At 44.0% G+C, this 20257-nt stretch overlaps 5 protein-coding genes across 5 annotated transcripts; 2 read left to right on the forward strand and 3 right to left on the reverse strand.

The window, feature by feature from the left end:
* The first annotated feature begins 1202 nt into the window (after window positions 1-1202).
* LOC122617643 (dymeclin) lies at window positions 1203-4150 on the forward strand. Its single transcript, XM_043793572.1, has 5 exons — window positions 1203-1433; window positions 1506-2691; window positions 2750-3247; window positions 3307-3429; window positions 3497-4150. The coding sequence occupies exons 1-5, from the start codon at window positions 1291-1293 to the stop codon at window positions 3644-3646; spliced, it is 2100 nt and encodes a 699-aa protein (XP_043649507.1). The 5' UTR covers window positions 1203-1290; the 3' UTR covers window positions 3647-4150.
* Window positions 4151-7398: 3248 nt separating this feature from the next.
* Window positions 7399-8174, reverse strand: LOC122626366 (kunitz-type serine protease inhibitor nigrescinin-2). Its single transcript, XM_043806602.1, has one exon. It carries the CDS (start codon window positions 8057-8059, stop codon window positions 7709-7711), a length of 351 nt encoding a protein of 116 aa, XP_043662537.1. The 5' UTR covers window positions 8060-8174; the 3' UTR covers window positions 7399-7708.
* Window positions 8175-8301: 127 nt separating this feature from the next.
* Window positions 8302-13619, forward strand: LOC122616930 (Fanconi anemia group I protein). The gene is made up of 13 exons (XM_043792522.1): window positions 8302-8456; window positions 8523-8977; window positions 9037-9272; window positions 9331-9440; window positions 9492-9942; window positions 10000-10088; window positions 10147-10259; window positions 10322-10587; window positions 10668-11011; window positions 11070-11410; window positions 11468-11799; window positions 11855-12626; window positions 12689-13619. Exons 1-13 carry the CDS (start codon window positions 8358-8360, stop codon window positions 13557-13559), a joined length of 4479 nt encoding a protein of 1492 aa, XP_043648457.1. The 5' UTR covers window positions 8302-8357; the 3' UTR covers window positions 13560-13619.
* Window positions 13620-13873: 254 nt separating this feature from the next.
* Window positions 13874-14832, reverse strand: LOC122626763 (immune-induced peptides). Its single transcript, XM_043807139.1, has 3 exons — window positions 14825-14832; window positions 14282-14532; window positions 13874-14181 (listed from the first exon to the last, which is right to left on the reverse strand). Exons 1-3 carry the CDS (start codon window positions 14830-14832, stop codon window positions 13874-13876), a joined length of 567 nt encoding a protein of 188 aa, XP_043663074.1.
* A 406-nt stretch (window positions 14833-15238) lies between these two features.
* Window positions 15239-20201, reverse strand: LOC122611978 (PAN2-PAN3 deadenylation complex catalytic subunit PAN2). The gene is made up of 16 exons (XM_043785424.1): window positions 20023-20201; window positions 19731-19921; window positions 19500-19669; window positions 18297-19443; window positions 18126-18240; window positions 17943-18064; window positions 17790-17889; window positions 17661-17720; window positions 17308-17603; window positions 17047-17243; window positions 16620-16982; window positions 16362-16560; window positions 16089-16300; window positions 15803-16024; window positions 15635-15744; window positions 15239-15573 (listed from the first exon to the last, which is right to left on the reverse strand). The coding sequence occupies exons 1-16, from the start codon at window positions 20075-20077 to the stop codon at window positions 15407-15409; spliced, it is 3726 nt and encodes a 1241-aa protein (XP_043641359.1). The 5' UTR covers window positions 20078-20201; the 3' UTR covers window positions 15239-15406.
* Window positions 20202-20257: the final 56 nt, after the last annotated feature.

Genomic DNA, 20257 nt, shown 5'->3' on the forward strand with positions numbered 1-20257 from the left:
AGTCCCTGAGATCTCGACGTTCATACGGACGGACAGACAGACGGACATGGCCAGATCGACTCGGCTATTGATCTGGTCAGAAACGCTTCCTTCTGCCTGTTACATACTTTTCAACGAATATAGTATACCCTTTTACTCTACGAGTAATTTGTTTATTATTTATTTATTATTAATTATTATTTATTATTAATTATTTAATATCAAATAACTTATTGATTTTGACTGGCTATGTATTGATTGTTCCAATGCATTGCAATGTCGAAGTTTTAGCAGTTTTTCTTGATAGACATCCTGATCGTATGGACACTTTCAGCTTCGTGGTCATTTGCCCATCTTTGTTTCTTGGATCGTACTCCACTTTTGAAAAGTGGAATCAGGTGGAAGTCGGCATACGGACTTGGCGGAAACGCGCCATTATCACTACAAGTTATTGGCAGCGGTATCTCTTCCTAGAAGCAGCTATCGTTTCGACTTCAGGAACTTGCTGCCGGGGTATCTTCATAATCTATGTATGTATCTCCTAGGGAGAGATTCGGTAGTCAATCCCTCCCCAATTTGGTCAATGGGCAATGCCACCAGCTCGAACTTACTGCAAGACGCAATTTAAATAAATAGCGACTTATTGTGGCATTTTTTGAAATTTTTAACAGTAAATCGAAAATTATCGGCTGTCAAAGTCGTGATAATCGATGCCCTTGGGAAGCCAGTCTACGTTCAAATAGGATTTCCAACATCCGTAAGTTCAAAAGCTGTGGTCCCAATTCAATATAAACGCAAAATATGCCAATTAAGTTTAAAATAAATAATATAATGCTGATCATGAGATAGGCTGTTTAAATTTTTTTATACGAATGTTATAATTTCCAGAAAATAATTTACCGTTTAATCACTTTTTATTATATATAAGCCAAATAATGGACATAAAAGAAGACATTCAACATGGTGCACCTTAAAATTGTATCAAAATAGCTTCCTAAGTAATGCAGATGGGGGATTTGCTTCAAGAATTACGTTTGATTCTTTGCTTAAAAGGGGGCTAAGATTATAAATATCAATCTTACCAAATATATGTATGTCAATATCCAAAGGATCGATTCCTTTTTGCATACCGTCTTTGAATATTGCGGCAAAATTATTGCGAGGCGGCATCACCACAGCTGCACAGATTTCCGCAGCGTCGCCCGAGGGTCACACTGGCAGGGTAAACTCCTCACCCCCCCGCTCAATGATCAAGTGACGTGCCACCAATATAACCATTGGCCGGCCAACAGCACTCTTCTGGACTGCGGAATGGGCATTAACGTCAGCAGGACGGCCGACCTGGGGTCCAACCAGTGGCTCCAGCGCTTCGTGGGCCGCCAGCACATCGCCCACGATGACGAGGCCTTCTGGAACGGGCTGCTCAACTACAACATTGTGCTGCCGGAGAACAGGTAAGCCAGCGAAGGAGTGGAGCGACAACGTCAGCAGGGCTAATCTCGGGGTGGGATTGGTGTATGTTTCAGTCAGGACCAGCTTAACCTGGACAGTCGGCTGGAGGCGCTTTGCCAGTCGTTTATCGGCAACAACCTGAAGACGGGCAACTTTGGCTCCCTGGTTACCGTGTTCCTGGAGAAGACCAGCGAGCTCCTGTCGTTGTCGGACCAGGAGAGTAACATGCACGTCTGGCAGACCTTCAACGCGCTCTTTATCATCCGCAGCCTGGTCAAGTACATCAACGAGACGGGCTCTGAGTTCCAGCTCCTGCAGCACTTTGAGGCTATGCCGAACGCAGAGCTGCTGCACGCGGCCTTGGAGGAGCAGCAACAGTCGCCGGCGCAAAGCGCCACCATTGCCATGGAGGCCACCGAACAGTCGGCGGCGGCTGCGGTCCCGGTGATTGTGGACGGATCCAAGTTTGAGACCTTCATCGATGCCCTGGTAAACCTAATCGTAGTGATTCCCGTCAAGGAGTTCACCTACCACCTGCACCTAGAGGCCGTTAACACGCTGATTACCCTGCTGTCAGTGCACCTGTTTGCACAGCAGCCCACGGACAAGTCAATAGTGTTCCGAACGGTCTTTAAGTGTCAGCACGCCAACGTGCTGATGTCGGCACTGCTGCACTTTGTGGCGCGAATGGTGGAAGTGCCGCACACCATGTTTGGGTCCAGCTCTGCAGGATCCTTCGTCTTTGGTATTGCCGAGTCCCTGCTTTCCATCTTCACGTTTCGTAAGCAGCCAGACGTACTAAAATCAGGCCAAGCAGCCGGTGGAGGAGAGCTCTCGCAGCGATTTCGTACCCACTACCCACTAGCCAACCAGAGCCTGCTGCTGATTCTAATACTGACTAACCACTGTACGGCGCAGGATAACGCTTATCGCACCAGCCTATTTAGTTGCGCCGACTCAAAGGATTCGCCAAAACAGGGAGCTGTCTCCTTCCAAATCGACTTCTCGGCGGTATATGAGACTCTCTGTCTTATCGTTACCATCGACCAGGCCACGCTGCTGCTCTATCTGCTTCTCCATCGCAACGAGCGCTTCTATCGGTTCGTCATGCAGCAACAGGACTTGGAGCAGTTGGTAATTCCCATCCTTCAGACATTGTACAACGCCCCTGATAGCAACTCACACCACATCTATATGTCCTTGATCGTGCTGCTGATACTTAGTGAGGACGAGGGCTTCAACAAGAATGTGCACACCATAGTAGGTCAACAGCGCGCGCTTAAAAGATGCATTATTAATCTTTTTGTCATCCCATTAGATGCTGAAAAACATCACATGGTATACGGAACGCACCATATCAGAGATATCGCTGGGCGGAATCCTCATCCTGATCGTCATCCGCACAATACAGTACAACATGCTGAAAATGCGCGACAAATACTTGCACACCAACTGCCTGGCGGCGCTGGCTAACATGTCCGGCCACTTCCGCGCTCTGCACCCCTACGTTGCACAGCGACTGGTCTCGCTGTTCGAAACGCTCGCTCGAAAACACACGCGCCTGGATGCGCAGCTCAAGGAGCCGGCCGACAGCGCAGTGTTTGTAAACGTCTCGACGACCCCGGAAGACATGCTTCAAGATCTAAGCGTGCTGGAGGAGGTGTTGCGCATGGTGTTGGAAATCCTTAACTCCTGCCTTACGAACCAGTTGGTTTACTGTCCCAACTTAGTGTACACTCTTTTGTATAAGCGCAGCGTCTTTGAGGGCTTTCGCAGTCACCACGCCTTTCAGGATGTCATCCAGAACATAGATATGGTAAGCTTACTAGTTACAATCAGATTATTCAATGATCCTCATGCTTTTTTCGTTTTAAGGTTGTCGGTTTCTTTTCTTCGCGTCTGCAGCGTGTGCAAGAGCAACGAGGCGAGCTTGGAGTCAACGAAGTGCTCGAGGTTATATCTAAAGGTGCCAGTCAGTGGTCCAGCGATCGACTTAGAGTAAGTAATCCACTCGAAGAATTGCTCGAATGTTAGGATTTTACTAATCCTGTTTGTGTCTGTGCAGAAGTTCCCGGATCTTAAGTTTAAGTACGTCGAGGAGGACGCTCCCGAGGAGTTCTTCATTCCATATGTATGGACGTTGGTCTGCAAGTACGGCTGCGTGCACTTCAGCTCGGAGAGTATCAAGAGCGTCACCACGGACATTGCCTGCTAATATTTACTACTCTATCCTTTCCTCTTACGCACACACCCGGCTCCGCTTTGGTTTTCACCATGTTTCAATGCTTCTCCGTTTGTCTTCTATGCGGGATTACCCGATCTTAAAGCCATATACCACGCCCTACCTTTTGATCCAAGCCAAAATGTCGAAATGTAATATCAAAAACAAAGCAAGCGAAATGTGTCGCTAAATAAGAGGCATACCCATCTCGAACGTTGACCATAAGAGGACACAAAGCAAACGAGAGAACTAACGATAATACTTAGATCTACCTACGCTAAAAATAATGTGTATGTTAACAAGCAATCCAGTCGGAAATTGTTCAAGTTAAAATATAGCAACCTTGAAACATGATCATATTTTGCTAAGCGGACAACAAAGATCGTATTTAGAGGGAAGTTAAGCTCCGTACGCCTACAGATCGATGTTCTGATAAGCACCAAATCCAATAAAAAGTATATATACATATTAAACAATCGGAATATATATGCAAAAATATATTTACATTTTAGTCTATGATAATTATATATTGTATTTAGCAATTGAAAAAGTCTATAAATTATATATTAACTAATGTTCCGGATCCTGTGTTTCCTTATTTGTCTGCCAACCTGGCTTTTAATTATACTCCATTCGTTTTTGTCAATATTGGTTGACTTTTACCAAAACCACCAAAGTGTGATTAGATCCCCTTTGTAATTCGTAAACAGAACGTGGCTGTTTGTTATAAAAGTTTGTATACTGGGATGGATTTTTCACTTTTGTCGTTCCAAATATTCTAGAACTGCAGAAGCGAAGCATCAGTTCACTTTCTTGGAGAGAGTGAAATCATAAAGACTGATTAATCATAATTCTTCAGAGCTCACTGGGTTAGGGGGTATTTTGGCAGTATTTAAATTGAAATTGAAATATCCAAAAGGCTATATATTAATTTTCGCCATAGCGCCAAACGGGTTTTAATTAAATTTCCCTTATTACGTATACGCCGCGTAAACAATACTTAAGCACCTTGTCTCTAGTTTATCATTTAACATTAAGCATGGGGATTCGTTGTTTACTCTTTATTGTGGATATTTGCACTATCAGCTGCAACAACAACAACGATGATGAGCTGCCTTGTTTATTGTTTATTTCCACTACTATGTTTTTTTTTTCCCCACCAGCTTCACGTGGTAAAAAGCCGCGGGAAAAACGATGAACGGACTTTTACTGCCTGCTTACATTGGGGTTCGTTGACTTGGACGGCTGGGCGGTAAAAGGGGGCGGGACTTGGAGGATGGGGGCTTAATCCGCTGAAGGTTTTGTTGTGGTCGCCCGGCTCCCGTCGTTGCTGCACTTTAGTCAGCTCTGCGGACGTGTGTTAAATAACAAAATACATATACATATATACGCACAGCTAGGCATTGCGATTAAAATTGCATTTGTTTTATCGCCGCTGAAAGGCGGAAAATTTGTTATTTTGAGCTTTTCATGGCGTGCTGCATTTTAATTCATTTTAGCCCACAACAAACGGCGAAAATTTTTCAAATTTCTTTACCTCCCATTTTGCCACTAAGTTCTCTATGCTGGCTGCCTCTTTGTGCAACTGTTGTTGGATATGCAGGCTAATAAGGTTTATTGACTTCGCACTGCGTTTTGTTAGACATTTGTATTGTGCTGCCAATTGCCAATTGCTCAATGACTAGAATTTGCCAGAAGCTTAGCCAAGTTCGCAACCCGCCTGCAATTGCGAAAACCGAATATCGAAAAGTGGCAAAGAAAACTCGAAAAGCGTTGCGCATGCGCGCACTTGATTGGCGCTCTGTCCCCTCACTTCCCTTGCCAATTGCGGTTTGTTGAGCAAATTTCAGTTTAAATTAGTAAAACCAACTTAATAAGTAATAACAATGATTGGGATTGGCGCGAAACAGTTCTTAAAGGTCGGAAGTGGGCAACTAATGCATACTCTTAACTAGAAACATTCTTCAAAATGGTCGGAGATTTAAATAGCAATTTGATAAAAATAGGTTTAAATAGGTTTTAAAAATGCATAGGTATAAATATTCTTTGAGTCGAATAAGTAAAAGACGCCTACATATAATATAGAGGTTAGCATATGGGATAGGATAAATTTAAGGTAAGTAAGGTTTATCTAAGTAAGGTTGTATCTAAAATAGCTTGTTATTTCAAATATGTTTACCACTCCAGTGAATAAAAATAATGTTTGCTTCTAAGCTTTTTTATTACCATTACGTGGTGTTCTTAATGACTTTTTATTTTTATCCAGTTTCAATAACAAATAGAGCGTTTTCAGTTCCTAATATATTTCAACCAAATTATGCATATAAAGTCCTTAATGGAGTATAACATAACATTTCGTATACTCGAAATGCAGTATTATTGTCTTGGATTCAGATTGTTGTTCCCAGCTCGAAAAACATCTTGGGTATGGCAAATGGACCGCTATGGTAACCACCACTCGACTGACCACTGTCCAGAGACGCTCTGCAGGAGGGGAGCGACCACTCTAATGGAGCTGCGGCAGCAGCCGGTCCATTTTTCGCCGGTAGGAATGATGTGGCAACGACACGGCTGGGCCCGCATTTCGCATTTTGTTTTGGCAAGCAGATCCAGGTCGTTGATCCACCGATTTTGCTGTTCGCCAACGAGCCCATGTGCAATTTGTACCAACGGTTGCAAGCCCGCACAATAATCTTGGAAATTTGCCCAGTCCCAGATCGCAGATCGCAGATCCCAGGTCGAGACTCAGTGCGAGCCAAGTCGAGTTCCAACCGTGCACGTTGGCTGAATTAGATCTGGTGGTCTTTCTCTGATGGTTTTGTCCGACTGGCCTGTTGCCAATCAGCTTAGCATAAATTCGCACCTTTCGGTTGTTTATGTTTACCTGCTTTGACTTTGGCTCGGATTCGGTATTGGAATCGGTTTCTCACCGGTTTGTTTGCCCACCAGATCTGCCGAATTCCGAGTGACTCCGACGCGCCTCATCCGTGCGTATTTCTGCCGCTGACGCAGTGGTTTGCCTAGACCCAACTACGTGGTCCACTCATCCGGCCGTGCCTGACCTTTGCAGCGCTGATCTTGTTTGCTATGGTTATGTCTGGCTATATCTGACGATCGATTGATCGCCGATCGCATGAATGGGCCACTTTTGCATTGAGAGCTCGAACTGTGCTTTGGACCATTTCCAAGTGAAATCTATGAAAGTTAGGCTGATACTCGCCTCCGGCAATTGCGCCCAGCGATATCTCGCACTTTTGAGGCCGTTTATAATTATTTTCGCGACTCTTGGCTCGGACAACCCAATCAGCAGTTTAAAAATATGTTTATAACAAAAAAAATGTTTATAAATATTCAAAAAACCAGTTGTCTATCGTTGAAAGTGATTTTGCTGGCTCGATTTGATTGGAAGTCAACAAACATTTGAAGTTGCTAGAAATGCCTACAAATACGGACTAGCAGTCATTCTTTGTTTTCATTAATGATAGTTTCATCGAGAATAAGATTACCTTTATTTAAAGCTACATTCTAAAATACCCCACATAGTTTAAAGATAGATAGGTTACAACTGAAAGCTCATGCAGCACAATCTTCATAAACATGGAATACTAAGGTATTAATAATAATTGACTAGTAAACAGTAGATGTAAAAATCAATCATTTTTAAGCAACTTTTAAATTTTAGCAAATATCGTAATAGCATAATTTCGGATTATCGTAGACATCCCATTTATGAAAACCACATCACCTTGGTCGTTATACAAAATTCTTTATTGCATACAAGTATTTTATCACAATAACTTAAGCTAGATGGGTGGCGGGTGCTGGACAACCACAAAAGTACAAAGTAAATGGATCAATGACAGAAACTACATAAATATTAGGTAGACGAAACGGTTAATGGATAATCACATGGATGATGTGCGTGAGTTTAGGAGTGGAGAATGCTGCCTTTGGTTCGCTGAATTGCAGAGCTCGAAGAAAAGCATCCGCCTTTGGCAACACATCGGCCGTGGAGGTCCGATCGCTATCCGGAATAGGATCCGCATGCGGAGACCCTTACATGCCCTCGCAGGTGGACATGCAGTCCTTGTAGCTGGCGAAGTTGTTCTCGTTGCCGTCGCAGCCGCCGAACTTGAACTCCACGCACTTCTTCTGCTCCGGGTCGTAGCGCCATCGCGGGATCAGGGCGCGGCAGACGCCCTTGCGCGCCGGCATAAGACAGAACTGCTCCGGATGAGTGTTGCGTCCGGTGTTGGCCACATCGTCCAGCGAGATGGCGTCGAAGAAGTCGCTCACGTCGTCGTATAGATCCATGGGCCACGCCTCGCCCTCGCCGATACCCGCCAGAAGGAGGAGCACCACTGCTCCGACTGCCAGTCCGACGCACTCTTTCAGTTGTCCGCGCATTTTGTGTACTTGATTTAGCTTCTCGTGTTTTTAACTTGATCACTTTGCAATTGTCTTTACGCGACTGTTGGCGCTGCAATCCAGCTTTGGGATTTATACGAAAAGTTTTATGGAAAGCGGCTTTACTGTTATCAGTTTTTATGGTTACTTTAAAAGTCACGCCAGTTGCAATGTATCGATATCAATGCAAGGAGTAATCGGTAAGCATATCGAGTGTTTATCATTCCTAATTTGGTAGTTGGTGAAATCTGGCGCGACTTTGTTTAAATCGTAAATTATTACTAAAGTTGAGTTTGGTATGGCACGCGAATCCATTCTAACCTGGATGCGGAGTCTGGGCGAAAAGGGGCGCCTGGATGAACTGGAACTGCTCATTCAAAACACTCCAATAGAAAGGGTAAAGCCCAGAGGCGGAAGGCACTGGATTAACTATAAATCCTAATTGATACATATTGCTAAATAGTTAAAGGAAACCCTTCAATCTACAATGACACGCAGCGAGGGTATAACATATTGGAACTACCTACTCCTTGGCTTCAATCCCGATAGCAAGGATGCCCTGGCGAAGCGATTCGAATGCGTCCGCAGCTTTATGGAAGGACTGAACAGCATGGAACTGAGCTACAAACAGACTTTCGATCTGATCACGCGCCTGTCGCAGGACCTGGCGACCTTTCCGTCCGAGCAGCTGGCCTGGATCGTGGAGCACTGCATCGATGGCATACGCCAGGGAGATGCCAAATGTGTCGGCTGGAAGGATTTGCTGCCGGACGCGCTGTCTCTTCTTTTGGCCAGACCGCGGTTTCTTTTGAACGGAATATCCATAGATGGAACGGAGTTAAGGGACACCACTGTAAGGAGCATATCCACCATGAAATGGCCAGCCTCAATCCTTACGCCAATCGCCGACATGTTCAAGTGGGTGGCAATCTTAAACTAACCACAACTTTAACACACAACTCGTGCGTTCTTTTTAGGACCATGAATCTTAGCAGTGAAGAAGTTTTGACGGTGCTCAACAAATTCTCAGGCGTCCTGCAGGAGCTATCGCCCATGGAACTCCCAGCACTGTGCTTCCAGTTGTTTTCGATGTGCAGCACTGCTTCCCAGTTGATTGTTCCGTTGCTGGCCCTGGAAAAGTATTTCCACCGCAATTATTACAAACGGCTCTTCTCAGATATGTGTAGCAATTCAACGAACCTAGATAGCATTGGTAAGCATGAATAGACTATAAACTATAGGCCTAAATACTGAGAGTGTCTGATCTTTAGACTTATTCTCGGATAAGGAACTAAGGGAGGCTGAAGAGACTATCCTGCATCATTTGAACTACTGTACCATGTACAAACTTACTGAAAAGCATTTGGCAATAATGCTAAGAGTATGCAGTACTCAAATAAATTGATCGCTCAGTAACTAAACTTTGTTTCAGAACTTCCTGCATATGCCCGACGTAATCCTTACTCCCTTTATGCTCAGCGCCATCATTTCGATGACTAGCATTAATCGTGACCCAGAGTCTGCCAGAATATCTCATTCCATTTTGCTACCTTTTCTGCGCAATGTGATCAAAAACAATGAGGAAGAGCGTACGTTTGCCGAGTACTCCGTGTGGTATCGGGATACATTGCAACGTAAACAAGTTGATTTGCAGCAGGTTTTTACGGTGCTCATTGATCAGAACAAAGACGGAAAGGATGTAATTACTCCTGGGCTGGTGCATTTGGTATTTTACTTGCTAAAATCGCAGTCGCCCAAGATGCACGCTTTAGCCATCACATTTCTCACAAAGTTCATACGAAAACGATTCATTTTTGGTCAAGGCATTATTAAACTTATTTCTGAGTGGATGATAGTATATCAGGATCAGAATCAGTTCTCGGGTTAGTAATAATAATTATATAATAATAATACCTTATAAAAAAAATACGGTTTTGCAGAATGTCTTACACTTTTAAGTGTGGCTGATACGTATACAGTCTCCGAGTGCTTAAAACCAATTCAATCTGTTTTGGAGCATATGCAATGGGTAAGTCAAACAAGTGGGATAATTATTCTTAATGCTAAAAGCGTTGTTAATATTTTAGCTGTCTGGTGAGCAGTCTATGCGCATGATGAACTTTATTCTACCATTACTAAAGATTTCCAATCGCGTCCGTGATGCGCTAATTGATGTACTTTGCAAAGCAATGAGCTCGAGGTGGGTCTAATTACCTATTAGTAATACTATATTAACTTTCTATTTTGTCCTATATATATTAGCGGTATTCAAAAACGGCGAATGGCGATTTATGGGTTCTGTATGATCCTTAAACAACTAAACAACAGCAATGCAGTGCGTCAGACCCCAAGTGCCACCAGCTTCTGCACACAACACAGCATCTCTGGCTATTCCATAATGACCCAAAACACACTGGGCAGTCGTAGTAACCCTCAAAGGAACTTCGACATGCTTACGCTGGAAATTATTGGAATGTTGCGAAACTGCTTGCAGCAACAATTTGATATACGATGCTCCCTCTATGAGAGTAAGTTGAACGAAATCAGATAAAATAATTTCTTTATAAACCAGGCCAACTTTAAAAAAAAAAAAATGTTTTTAATACAGATCTCCAGAGAGCGGTGGAGCTTAATGCTAAACTAGTGCCCCATGTCCTACAAGTCATTGACTGGCACTTTCGCAGTTTCTTTGACACCCCCTCTGCAGAAGATGCTGGTGATGATCTAAACACAGTATTTTGCATTCGCTACGAGCAATTGGTTAGCTCTAGCGATAATCAACTGATGGAGATTCAGCTTAAAGACAACCTAGGCAAATTGATTCAGTTTGTAGCCAACTGCTTGGCAGTTTTCGATTGGGCTCCATCGGGCTACGACACTCGGGAGATGAATAGGCTCATGCGTTTTTGTGTGGACCGTATGGTGGCAAACAGATTGCCCTTGGAAGAGATAGTAACCAAGATTATTACTTTAAAATTTCAATAAATTTACTAATACCAACTGATTTCAGACGCCCCCAGCCACACATCTAAAATGCGCCCTCGTATTGCAGCAACTTAATATTATTGAAGGAATCATTAGTCACTTATTGCTCAAATCCAAGCCACAAAACGATGTTGTTTCTCAAATCTTGCCTCTTTTTAATCAGCATTGTAAGCTTTTGGAGAGTCTTAAAGCATTATCCGATGCATCAAAGAAAGCCCAAAAACAGTTGAAGCAAACGGCCAAGAATAATAGTACATCAACGTGCAATTTGACCGTAAACGGCGTCCCAGTAAAGACCATGTGTACACAGCCTGATAATATTTGGGATTTGGCCATATTAGATAAACTGCTACATCTACTGCTTGAGTTAGTATCCTTGGTGTTAATCCATTACACTTCATAAACTGTAATACATTTTTTTAGTGACGTCGTTGCCTTCGCTGCTCCGGAAAAAACTGTTTTGTTGCGGTCCAATGAGCCCCTTGTTCGATATGTTTTATCCGTAACGGCCAGCAGAGTGGAGTCTATACGCCTAGAGCCCGATTATAAGCAGTTGGCCTATAGCAAGCGCACTTTTAAGCAATTGACTGACATTACAAAGGTTATTTACGAGCGCTGCATTCAACGCCTGCCGGGGGTGTGGAAAAATTTTGATATGCAGAGCGCTGCCCTAGCCACTCAGTGTTTTTCTGAATGCCTACAAACAGTTCATGTAACGTATTCAAAGAAGTTTGATGAATTCGTCAAGTCATTTGGTAAGTTACATAAATACATATATGATGACAATATAAACAATGGAAAAACTTTTAGATATGGCATCTATAAAAGGGAGCAGAAACAAGGAAGTGATTTACACAGTTCAGGATGTTTTAGATGACTTTATGACCGAATACGGCCCTGATGAATCAATTTGTAAAAATGATTTCGTTTCCAAATTGCCTGTTCACCTTTTGGAGTCGCTTGAAATTCTTTTGGCTCACATTGACTATCAGGATCGTGCTGCCACCGAATCTTACACTTGGCTTCTAAATTTTTGCAGCAAAAACGAGATTCTTAATAGTGGAATGGGCCTGGTGCACAGAATGCTATTCGTTCAGCGGCAAAAGACCCACATAGGTCCCTTTTTTGACAGTATTGCTAGGCAATTGGGCCTTGTACTGGGCGTACAAAAAGAAGTAGAGCCATCAGACTCTGTGACGTTAAGTCTGAAGTCCATTAGTACTGTGACCGCCGAGAGTTGCCTACAGAATCTTTATGCTGCCGTCCAGAAGCAGCTGAACGATGTAGATTACTTTGTGACCAAAGCAAACAATCTAAACTTTAAATGCCAAGTGGTACCCGAAATGGACCACATATATTGGCGGGGCAGCCTAGATTCTATGGATCGATCCATATGCACACAAATAATTCACATATCTCGAACTTTGTTAGTGCTTACAAACGTTTGCATTCCCCTTGGTTCTTTAATGGACGGTCTTATGAAATTGTTGATTCAGCACTACACTTGTTTGAAAAACCTTACCAAGCACTACATATCGAGCTACACATCAGAGGCATCCATTGAAAACATTCGAGGCACTAAGTAAGCCCATCTAGTCTAGACAATCATATCTAGTATAATCTAATAGTTTTTTTTTTTAACAGATTTGAACTTCTGCTACGTGGAGTTGGCAAACAACTTCCGGCGAATATTTACGAGCTCATTACATACATAGAAGCTAATACCCTTGATGAGGAAGCGCAGCTGCATACAAAAAAGAGAAAAGTTCAAGCAGAACGTGCAAAAGTTCTGAGAGAGACCCGCCTTATCCCCAAGGTTATAATGGTTATCGAGGACTTCAACAAGCACATTATTCTCTTGTCGAAAAAGACCAAAAGCAAGAATAGGCTTACAGACTACCTTCATTTGGGAACCATGCGCGACTTTGATATTAAATCGACGGATTTAAGGGCAGCTATAGAACGCAGTATCTCAGATGGTCGCAACATTTCCGCAGAAGACAGTAATGGTGAAGATCAGGATCAAGATGAGAATGAGAATGTAGAGGAAGACGATGATGATCATTCCACCACATATCCAGAGGAGTTGGAGGAGCAGGAAGATACATACTTACTTGTAGAGAATAAAGGTCAGCGCAGGAGGCGTGCATCTAGTAGTGAAGCAGAGGACCCACAACCAAAACGGAAAAGGGGTCGCAAAGCTGCAGAAAAGCTGGAAGCCAAAGTGCAATGTGAAAATAAAGAGAAAGTCGAGGAGGAACAATCTGATATCACTTCAAAATTAAATCGAAACAGAAAAGTAGAGCCAAAAACAAAAGGGAGTGTAGCTAAAGCCACTAAAAAACCCGAGGAGCAGCCATCAAATGAGAGTCGCACTAATAAAAAGTCAAAAGTCCCAGCGGAAAAGAAAACAGAGAATCCAACAGAAGATCTTTGTATACGCGAAGTACACGCTGAGAAAAAAAAAACACAGCCTAGTCGTAGACTGGGAATACCACGTACTTTAAAGAAATGATGATTTATTATAAAAAGTTAAAGTTAAGTTTATTCTTATAAAAGAAGGTATGAAACTGTTTTTGTAAAGCTTGTTTATTTGAAAATTAATTTATTTTTTTTTTGTAATCTTCGCTTGACAGCTGCAAATATATAAAGTTTTATAAGTATATCTATGAGCGCAATTTGGTAAATTCAAAAAGGTACTCACTCGCAGCGTGCGCCCATTTCCAGTAACAATAACACTCCCGTCACTGCCCACCGAGACAGTTCGTCCGTCCGGACGCTTCCACACCGACACACCATCCTTAAAAATAACTGCTTGATCGCAATTAGTCACAAAGCCTGGCCCCTGTACGCGAACACAAACCTTCTCACGAGACTGGGTCTCCGCCTGTTCCTTCGGACAGAAAATCTTCCGGCACCCACATCCTGTACGCGGCCATCAGGGATGGTCCGTTGATTTACAAATTCTCCATAGCCGAAGTCTACCGGTCGACCAGATCGCTCCTCATGAAACTGGAGACTATATGTGTTCCTATGGACAAGACCTCGTCCGAAACCCACATCCTTAATGCGACCAGGTTGCGTCACATGAAATGCCGCAGGTTTATATGGGAAGGTGGGAAGGTGGGGGAGGTGGGCTGTTCAACAGCTAGAGCTGTTCCGCTGACAGTATGTGTTCCTTAAAATGGAATTCATCATAAGATTTATGCATTGCCTTAGACCATATTTCTTATGCACCTGGACCTCTAGCTTGCTTTATGTTTCTATAGCTGTTCCCCTGCTTATCAGTATAGACGTATTCCGCTTGCGACGATGCGTGCTGGAACTGACCACCTACTCCAGGAACCTTATAGACACCATCATTTTGCCTACGAAAGTATACTTGATTGCCAGGTGTTCCGAAAACAAGAGGCCCCCTATGCCCGTCGTATATCTGTTGAGGATCGGCAGCTGAGGGAGTAATGAAATGCCGATTAGTCGCTGTTGTACTGGACCATGGTGAAGGGGTTGCTCACCAGCGGGGGAGGTGGGCTGTTCAACAGCTAGAGCTGGTCCGCTGACAGTATGTGTTTCTTAAAATTGAATTCATAATAAGATTTATGCAGATTTATGCCTTAGACCATATTTCTTATGCACCTGGACCTCTAGCCTGCTTTATGTTCCCCTGCTTATCCGTATAGACGTATTCCGCTGGCGACGATGCGTGCTGGAACTGACCACCTACTCCAGGAGGATCGGCAGCTGAGGGAGTAATGAAATGCCGATTAGTCGCTGTTGTACGGGACCATGGTGAAGGGGTTGCTCACCAACGAACAAAACACAGCAAACGAACGGCACGAGTAGTCCAAAAAAATGCATTATGAACTGTGTTCTCTGAGTGAATTCTGACCTCTAACTAACTGGCTTGAATTTCTCGTGGTATTTATAAGTAGCTGTACAGAAGTCCAAATTCAGGAATTACTCAAATTAGCGACATAATCTAAAAAATTCCTAAACAGCGGGAAATTCCCGAATGGGAATTTCAGACAAAATAAACCGATTGACCTAAACTTATACCTGATAACTGAACGCATTTGCTCGTTTGCCTATTAACTTAGATTTTTTGTAAACACTCGGAGCCAGCAGAACAACAACCAATTGGGGAACACTGATAGCATATACAACTTGTATGTTTTGTTTCGATTTTTTTTTTATAAAGATAGACAAATACAACATGAAAAACCAGTGGCTTCATAGCACATAGCAACGCATTGAAACATAATAAAATTGGGAAAAGCAGGAATTTTAGATCGGTGTAGCGTTTGTACTGACGATCATATTAATTATGAGCTTCGTCGAATTGGCAACGGGTTCAACTACGAATCAGTCCTCTGGAACCTTCCACTGGAGCTGCTTTCCGCGCTCGTACAGATTCTTGAGGGCGTTGGCAAACTTCTTCTCTTCCTGCAGCTTCAAATAGTGCTTGTAGAGCTGGAGAGTGGTCCGTGCATCTTCGATGGAGTCGTGTGTCTCGGACTGGATCTTTGTACCTTTGGCATTTTGAAAACCAATCAGATAAAAATCCATATCGAAGAAAAATCATATACAAACCCAAGAAATGCCAAGCTAGAAACCTCAGCGAAACCATGCGATGATGTGGCATGTGGAACAGGTGCACCGTGTCTATTATCTGCTCTGACGGTACATAGATGTTTATGACCCTAAAATCACAATAAAGTTTAGTGGTCTATATGTTCCCTATAACGCAGTGCACCACACCTAAAGTCGTTCTTCAGACCATGTCCGACAAATATTACTCCCACATCAACGAGATATCTCAATTTCTGATATGAGTACTTCAAGGCAGTCAGTCGCTTTTTGCTGAAGTTGGCGTCCAAGTCGCCAGGTTTGATTCCCGAGAACTGAGTTAGGTAATCCACTACCTTCTCCTGGGTGGATATATAATCATCCATGAATGGAATTCCTTCAGCAGCGCCTTGTCTGTAATGCATTTATACCCGTGGTTATAAAGAGGATTATTTCGTTGTTTCGATAAAATAATTACCCTCGTATACATGAAATCCTGGCCACACTCATGTGGCATGGCTTAATAGTCGCCGTTTTTCCATCTGGGCGGATCTCATTTTCCTCTGGATTTAAGGTGACGAATTCGGCATCCATTGCGACCAGGTCACCCGACTGCGGCATTTCATCCGACTGCAACGGCTTCAGTGTGGCGTCTGTACATACGTTGCCCAGTATAGGACTGACAATTTCCTGGAAAGATTAAGATTCAAATTAGCATTCGCTAGACTAAAGACAATGTTTAACTATTAACCTCTAGAAAAGGGTTAGATAGATTTGTTGGCGAGCCACTGCTGCTCTCTGATGGAATGGTGTCGTCACTTTCCGTGATGGTCGAGCTAGTAGTACTAACAGATTCAGAGTCTTCCTCTACGTGTCTGTAAAAGAGTATGCAAGGAACTTTCCAATCCAATGTAAACCATACCGATTCTTGGGGCGAAACGGGCGAAATGCTGTTGACCAATACGAGCAATATTATTCGAAGACTATTTACAACAAAGATTAAATTTACCTGAAATCGTTAAAAATATACCATTGATTCTGAGGGTCCTCTGACGACTCCGCCAGTTTCATGGTGTGATATGGCCGCTGCACGTTTATCAACGATACCAAGTTCTTTTGGGTGCCATCATCGACTTGGCACACCACAGCATGTAGTGCGTACGTACGATTGTTCTCCGCGCCCTTTACTGGTGGCTTTTCCTCTTCCTCTTCCTTTTCCGATTTGCCAGTGGTTGCATCTGATTGAGTTTGCACCTGCACCTCACCTTGCTCATTGATGCCCATAGTAAATGTTAGAGGAACCCAAGACTTTTGGCGCCCATTAGGAGAACTATTGACGGCATTTGGTTGGCTTGTGTGCGATGGAGATTTACTACGTAGTTTGTACAATAATATGCATAAAACGACTGATTCAGTTCCGATTTAACGAAACTCACCGATCCGGATGCATGAAGTGGCAGTCACTTCGCGAACAGTTGGCTCCATATCGGCACGGCTTACTTGTACTTAGGGAAGCGGCCGCATCAGCAGTCGTCTTTTCGTTGCACCGATTAAGCTGGCGCTTCAGGAAGGTAATGTCTTTTTCGTTATTTAGACCACAGTTAATGGACAGAATTTGCGGAAGAGATGTAACCTGCAATTTCGATAAAGTACGAATGTAATATCTTGACTGGTTCAATATAAAGTTTGTTCCCGACCTTTACGCTCTGATTGGTTGGCGAAAACTTCTTACATCTCTCACAAAAGGCTTGAATACTCTTCTCCGAGCTGAGGGAACGCTTCAAAATGGTGCTAAAGTTGAAATACTGATCACTATCTTTGATATGAGTGGGGTACGACATATTGCAGGCAAGTAGAATGTTTTCCTTCATTTTCTCTTCTTGGCATTTGATGCAGCGGTTTATACAAATTTGCTTGGTCCCAAAGATTTTACTTATTTCAGTTTCTGCGTTGATCTTACTGCGTTCTCGATCGTCCTCCTTAGTGTTATCATCTGTTCATATATGGACACATAATTACGGCATAATTAAAGATTTATTCACCTGCTCACCACAAATGGAATCATATAGGTCCGACGAGCCGCTTATTTCCGACGAACCCGCGTTTTCCGCTGCAAAATAAAATATATTAACTTAAGATACGCTAACAAATTTGTAACAGGAAATTGTGTTGTTGTTACCGTTCGTTGATATTTGCACAGATCCGCTGGAGGTGGATGTGTTCTTGCTGGAATCGAAAATTTCGTAATGCATTTGATGCAAAATGAATCGGTTCCAGTTCTGAGAGTGTGCACAAATTAAATATTATTTCAGAAAACCATGGAAATACTTGCCTGTATGAGAGATATTAGATTGACATTCGATGAGCGGTCAGTGAGAATCAATCCCAGTGCCGAGGCTTCTGGCACAGTGCGGAAAGATCTCAAAAAATTGCTTGCTTGACAAGGTGAAGAAGCTAAAAGGCGCATATATTAATACTTTACTTAAGTATAGCTGCATGGCACAAGCAAACTAACCAGTACTCTTATCCAGCATGTTGAAAAGGAACCCCAGTTCACAAGACAGACAAAACTCCTTGATGCAGGAATGCTCAAGCAGCTTCACACGAAGCGCATCGGTAAAATAAAGTATCTAGACGAAAAAGCCATTGTTAAAAAATGTGTTTAAATCTCACAAAATTTTCGAACCTGTAGCATAGCATTGCAGTACGAATTTGGTAACGTTGCCTCCAGCCCCGCAAAACATGTCTGATTATGCTGGTCAAAGTCAAAGTCCTGGGTACCCAACTTCGTGTACTTAAGCTCGACTTTGCGATACCGCCTCGGAATGATTTTCACACCGTTCTCCGCCTTGGTCGCCGCTGCAGCTCCATTACCATTTGAGCTGCACACGCCGCCCTGTTCAATTACGTACGGAATTTGATTTCGACGGGCGGTACGCGGGTTTGGCGAGTATCCAATGGGTCCCTGCATTTTCATGTTACTCAGAACTTCGGGATCAATGGTCTTGGGCCTGTGGTAGCGGTAGCGCAGCAGTTCCTCCGGCCAGTCTGAGAACCATTGTGTACCCGTCGTCAAGTGGGGCAGCATTACCGACGACAGTGGAAAGTTGGTGTCGGTAATGGAGACCATCGGCAGCTGTGGCACTACGTCCGCAAACTCAGTGCTTCGGGAAAATAGATTGAACTGCGGCTGAGGCGTTTGTACAGCGGCAATCATGTTGATGTGACCCGACTGGTCGCCAAATGACATGGCCTGTGAAGAGGAGCTGATGTCAAAGCTAAGGCACTGGCTGCCGTTGGTGTTGATCTGGTACATGGATACTCGCGGCTCGCTGAGCTCCACAGTGTCCACCAACTGAACCTGGCCGTAACTGGATACGACGGCCAGTCGGGATGTAAGCGATGGAAGGAACTTTAGCATCTGGGGATCAATCATCACTTGAATGGGCGCGATTAGGCGCAGCATACGCAGATCGTAGACCATAAGGAAACGGTCGATGGTCAAATTATTTTGCCTTCCGCTGTAGCCGCAAGAGATTAACAGATTCCCTTGGACATTGAAGTCCGAAAGGATATTAGTGTGCGTCTTGATTGTGTGCTGAACACTCAGGCTGTTCAGGTCGCGCAACGTCACCGTTCCCAGCTGGTCGCCGGCAAACAGATAACGTGAATTCTTGCGAAGAACTGTGCAGCCGCCGGCACCCACGTGTTCTATGCGCGTTTCATTGAGTGTGCGCAGGTCAAAGTCGATGAGTTCGTCCTGCAGTCCAGCCATGACCAGACGGTGAGGTGATAACTGCAGCATGCTCACCATTTCCTTCATATTGTTCGATCTGAAATAAATTGAAACTTCACTTTCGGGGAATCTTTGTGCCAGCGTGTGTCTTACTTGAAGGTGAATTTGGGCAGACCTCTACGGATCTGATGGCGCAGCGAGGTCTGTGTGAGCACCAGCACTCCGGAGTCCAAGGTGGAGATCTCGCGCACAATGTCGCTGGCATGGACCTGAAAGGATGTATACTTCTGCATGGAGCTGGTGTAGTACGAAGTGACATGGCCCTGCGAGAAGGATTCAAGTTAGGATTAGAAGGCCTGGCTGGCGGCGGGTCGGGGAACTTACGCCCTGGTTGCCCATCCACAGCAGCTCTTCGTAGTCGTCGAACGCCACGCTGGAAACTCCGAAGTGCTCTCCGCCGTCGGCGAGCACGGGGACAAGCTCCACATATTCCGGATCAGTGGTGCCGATGTTAAATCCATTGAAGCTGGGCGAGAAATGTCCGTTTCCCGGTGCAGATCCCGCGTCATAAACACCTTTTCAAAAAGTAAACAGAAAACAAAGGAGAAAGCTTTAGCTGGCTTGCATGTGTGTGCGTGTGGGTGAGCGTTGCCCCAAAAGCGACTCCTTGACCCACTTAGTATGTCTTCGGGGGCCCCGATTGGGTCGGTGCCGCAATACACGTAATCCATCTGCCGAACGGTGATGCCCTCACGAGGGTTATTTGTTTATTTTTGAACAAATTTCGCTTAAATCTGCCAGCCGTTTTTGCGATGCACCGATTAGAGTGACCCTAGCACTGCTGCTGTGAAAATACTCTCCCTTCTCCAACGACGAGCTACTTGTCCAACGCGGCGCGACGCGACTGTTCG

The sequence above is a fragment of the Drosophila teissieri genome, chromosome 2L (assembly GCF_016746235.2).
Source record: "Drosophila teissieri strain GT53w chromosome 2L, Prin_Dtei_1.1, whole genome shotgun sequence".
Taxonomy (NCBI): domain Eukaryota; kingdom Metazoa; phylum Arthropoda; class Insecta; order Diptera; family Drosophilidae; genus Drosophila; species Drosophila teissieri.

Bases quoted from the DNA above. Each gene is read 5' to 3' on its own strand.
- LOC122617643 (XM_043793572.1), top strand. From the start codon at position 1,291: ATGGGCATTAACGTCAGCAGGACGGCCGACCTGGGGTCCAACCAGTGG. The intron at 2,692-2,749 runs GTAGGTCAACAG...TCATCCCATTAG, and splicing joins ACAAGAATGTGCACACCATA to ATGCTGAAAAACATCACATG. The intron at 3,248-3,306 runs GTAAGCTTACTA...TTTCGTTTTAAG, and splicing joins TCATCCAGAACATAGATATG to GTTGTCGGTTTCTTTTCTTC.
- LOC122626366 (XM_043806602.1), bottom strand. From the start codon at position 8,059: ATGCGCGGACAACTGAAAGAGTGCGTCGGACTGGCAGTCGGAGCAGTG.
- LOC122616930 (XM_043792522.1), top strand. From the start codon at position 8,358: ATGGCACGCGAATCCATTCTAACCTGGATGCGGAGTCTGGGCGAAAAG. The intron at 11,012-11,069 runs GTAACCAAGATT...AACTGATTTCAG, and splicing joins GATTGCCCTTGGAAGAGATA to ACGCCCCCAGCCACACATCT. The intron at 11,800-11,854 runs GTAAGTTACATA...AAAAACTTTTAG, and splicing joins TGAATTCGTCAAGTCATTTG to ATATGGCATCTATAAAAGGG.
- LOC122626763 (XM_043807139.1), bottom strand. The intron at 14,182-14,281 runs GTGCATAAGAAA...GCTGTTGAACAG, and splicing joins AAAGCAAGCTAGAGGTCCAG to CCCACCTCCCCCACCTTCCC.
- LOC122611978 (XM_043785424.1), bottom strand. From the start codon at position 20,077: ATGGATTACGTGTATTGCGGCACCGACCCAATCGGGGCCCCCGAAGAC. The intron at 17,721-17,789 runs GTAACAACAACA...TTTATTTTGCAG, and splicing joins TGTGCAAATATCAACGAACG to CGGAAAACGCGGGTTCGTCG. The intron at 17,244-17,307 runs GTCGGGAACAAA...TCGAAATTGCAG, and splicing joins CAACCAATCAGAGCGTAAAG to GTTACATCTCTTCCGCAAAT.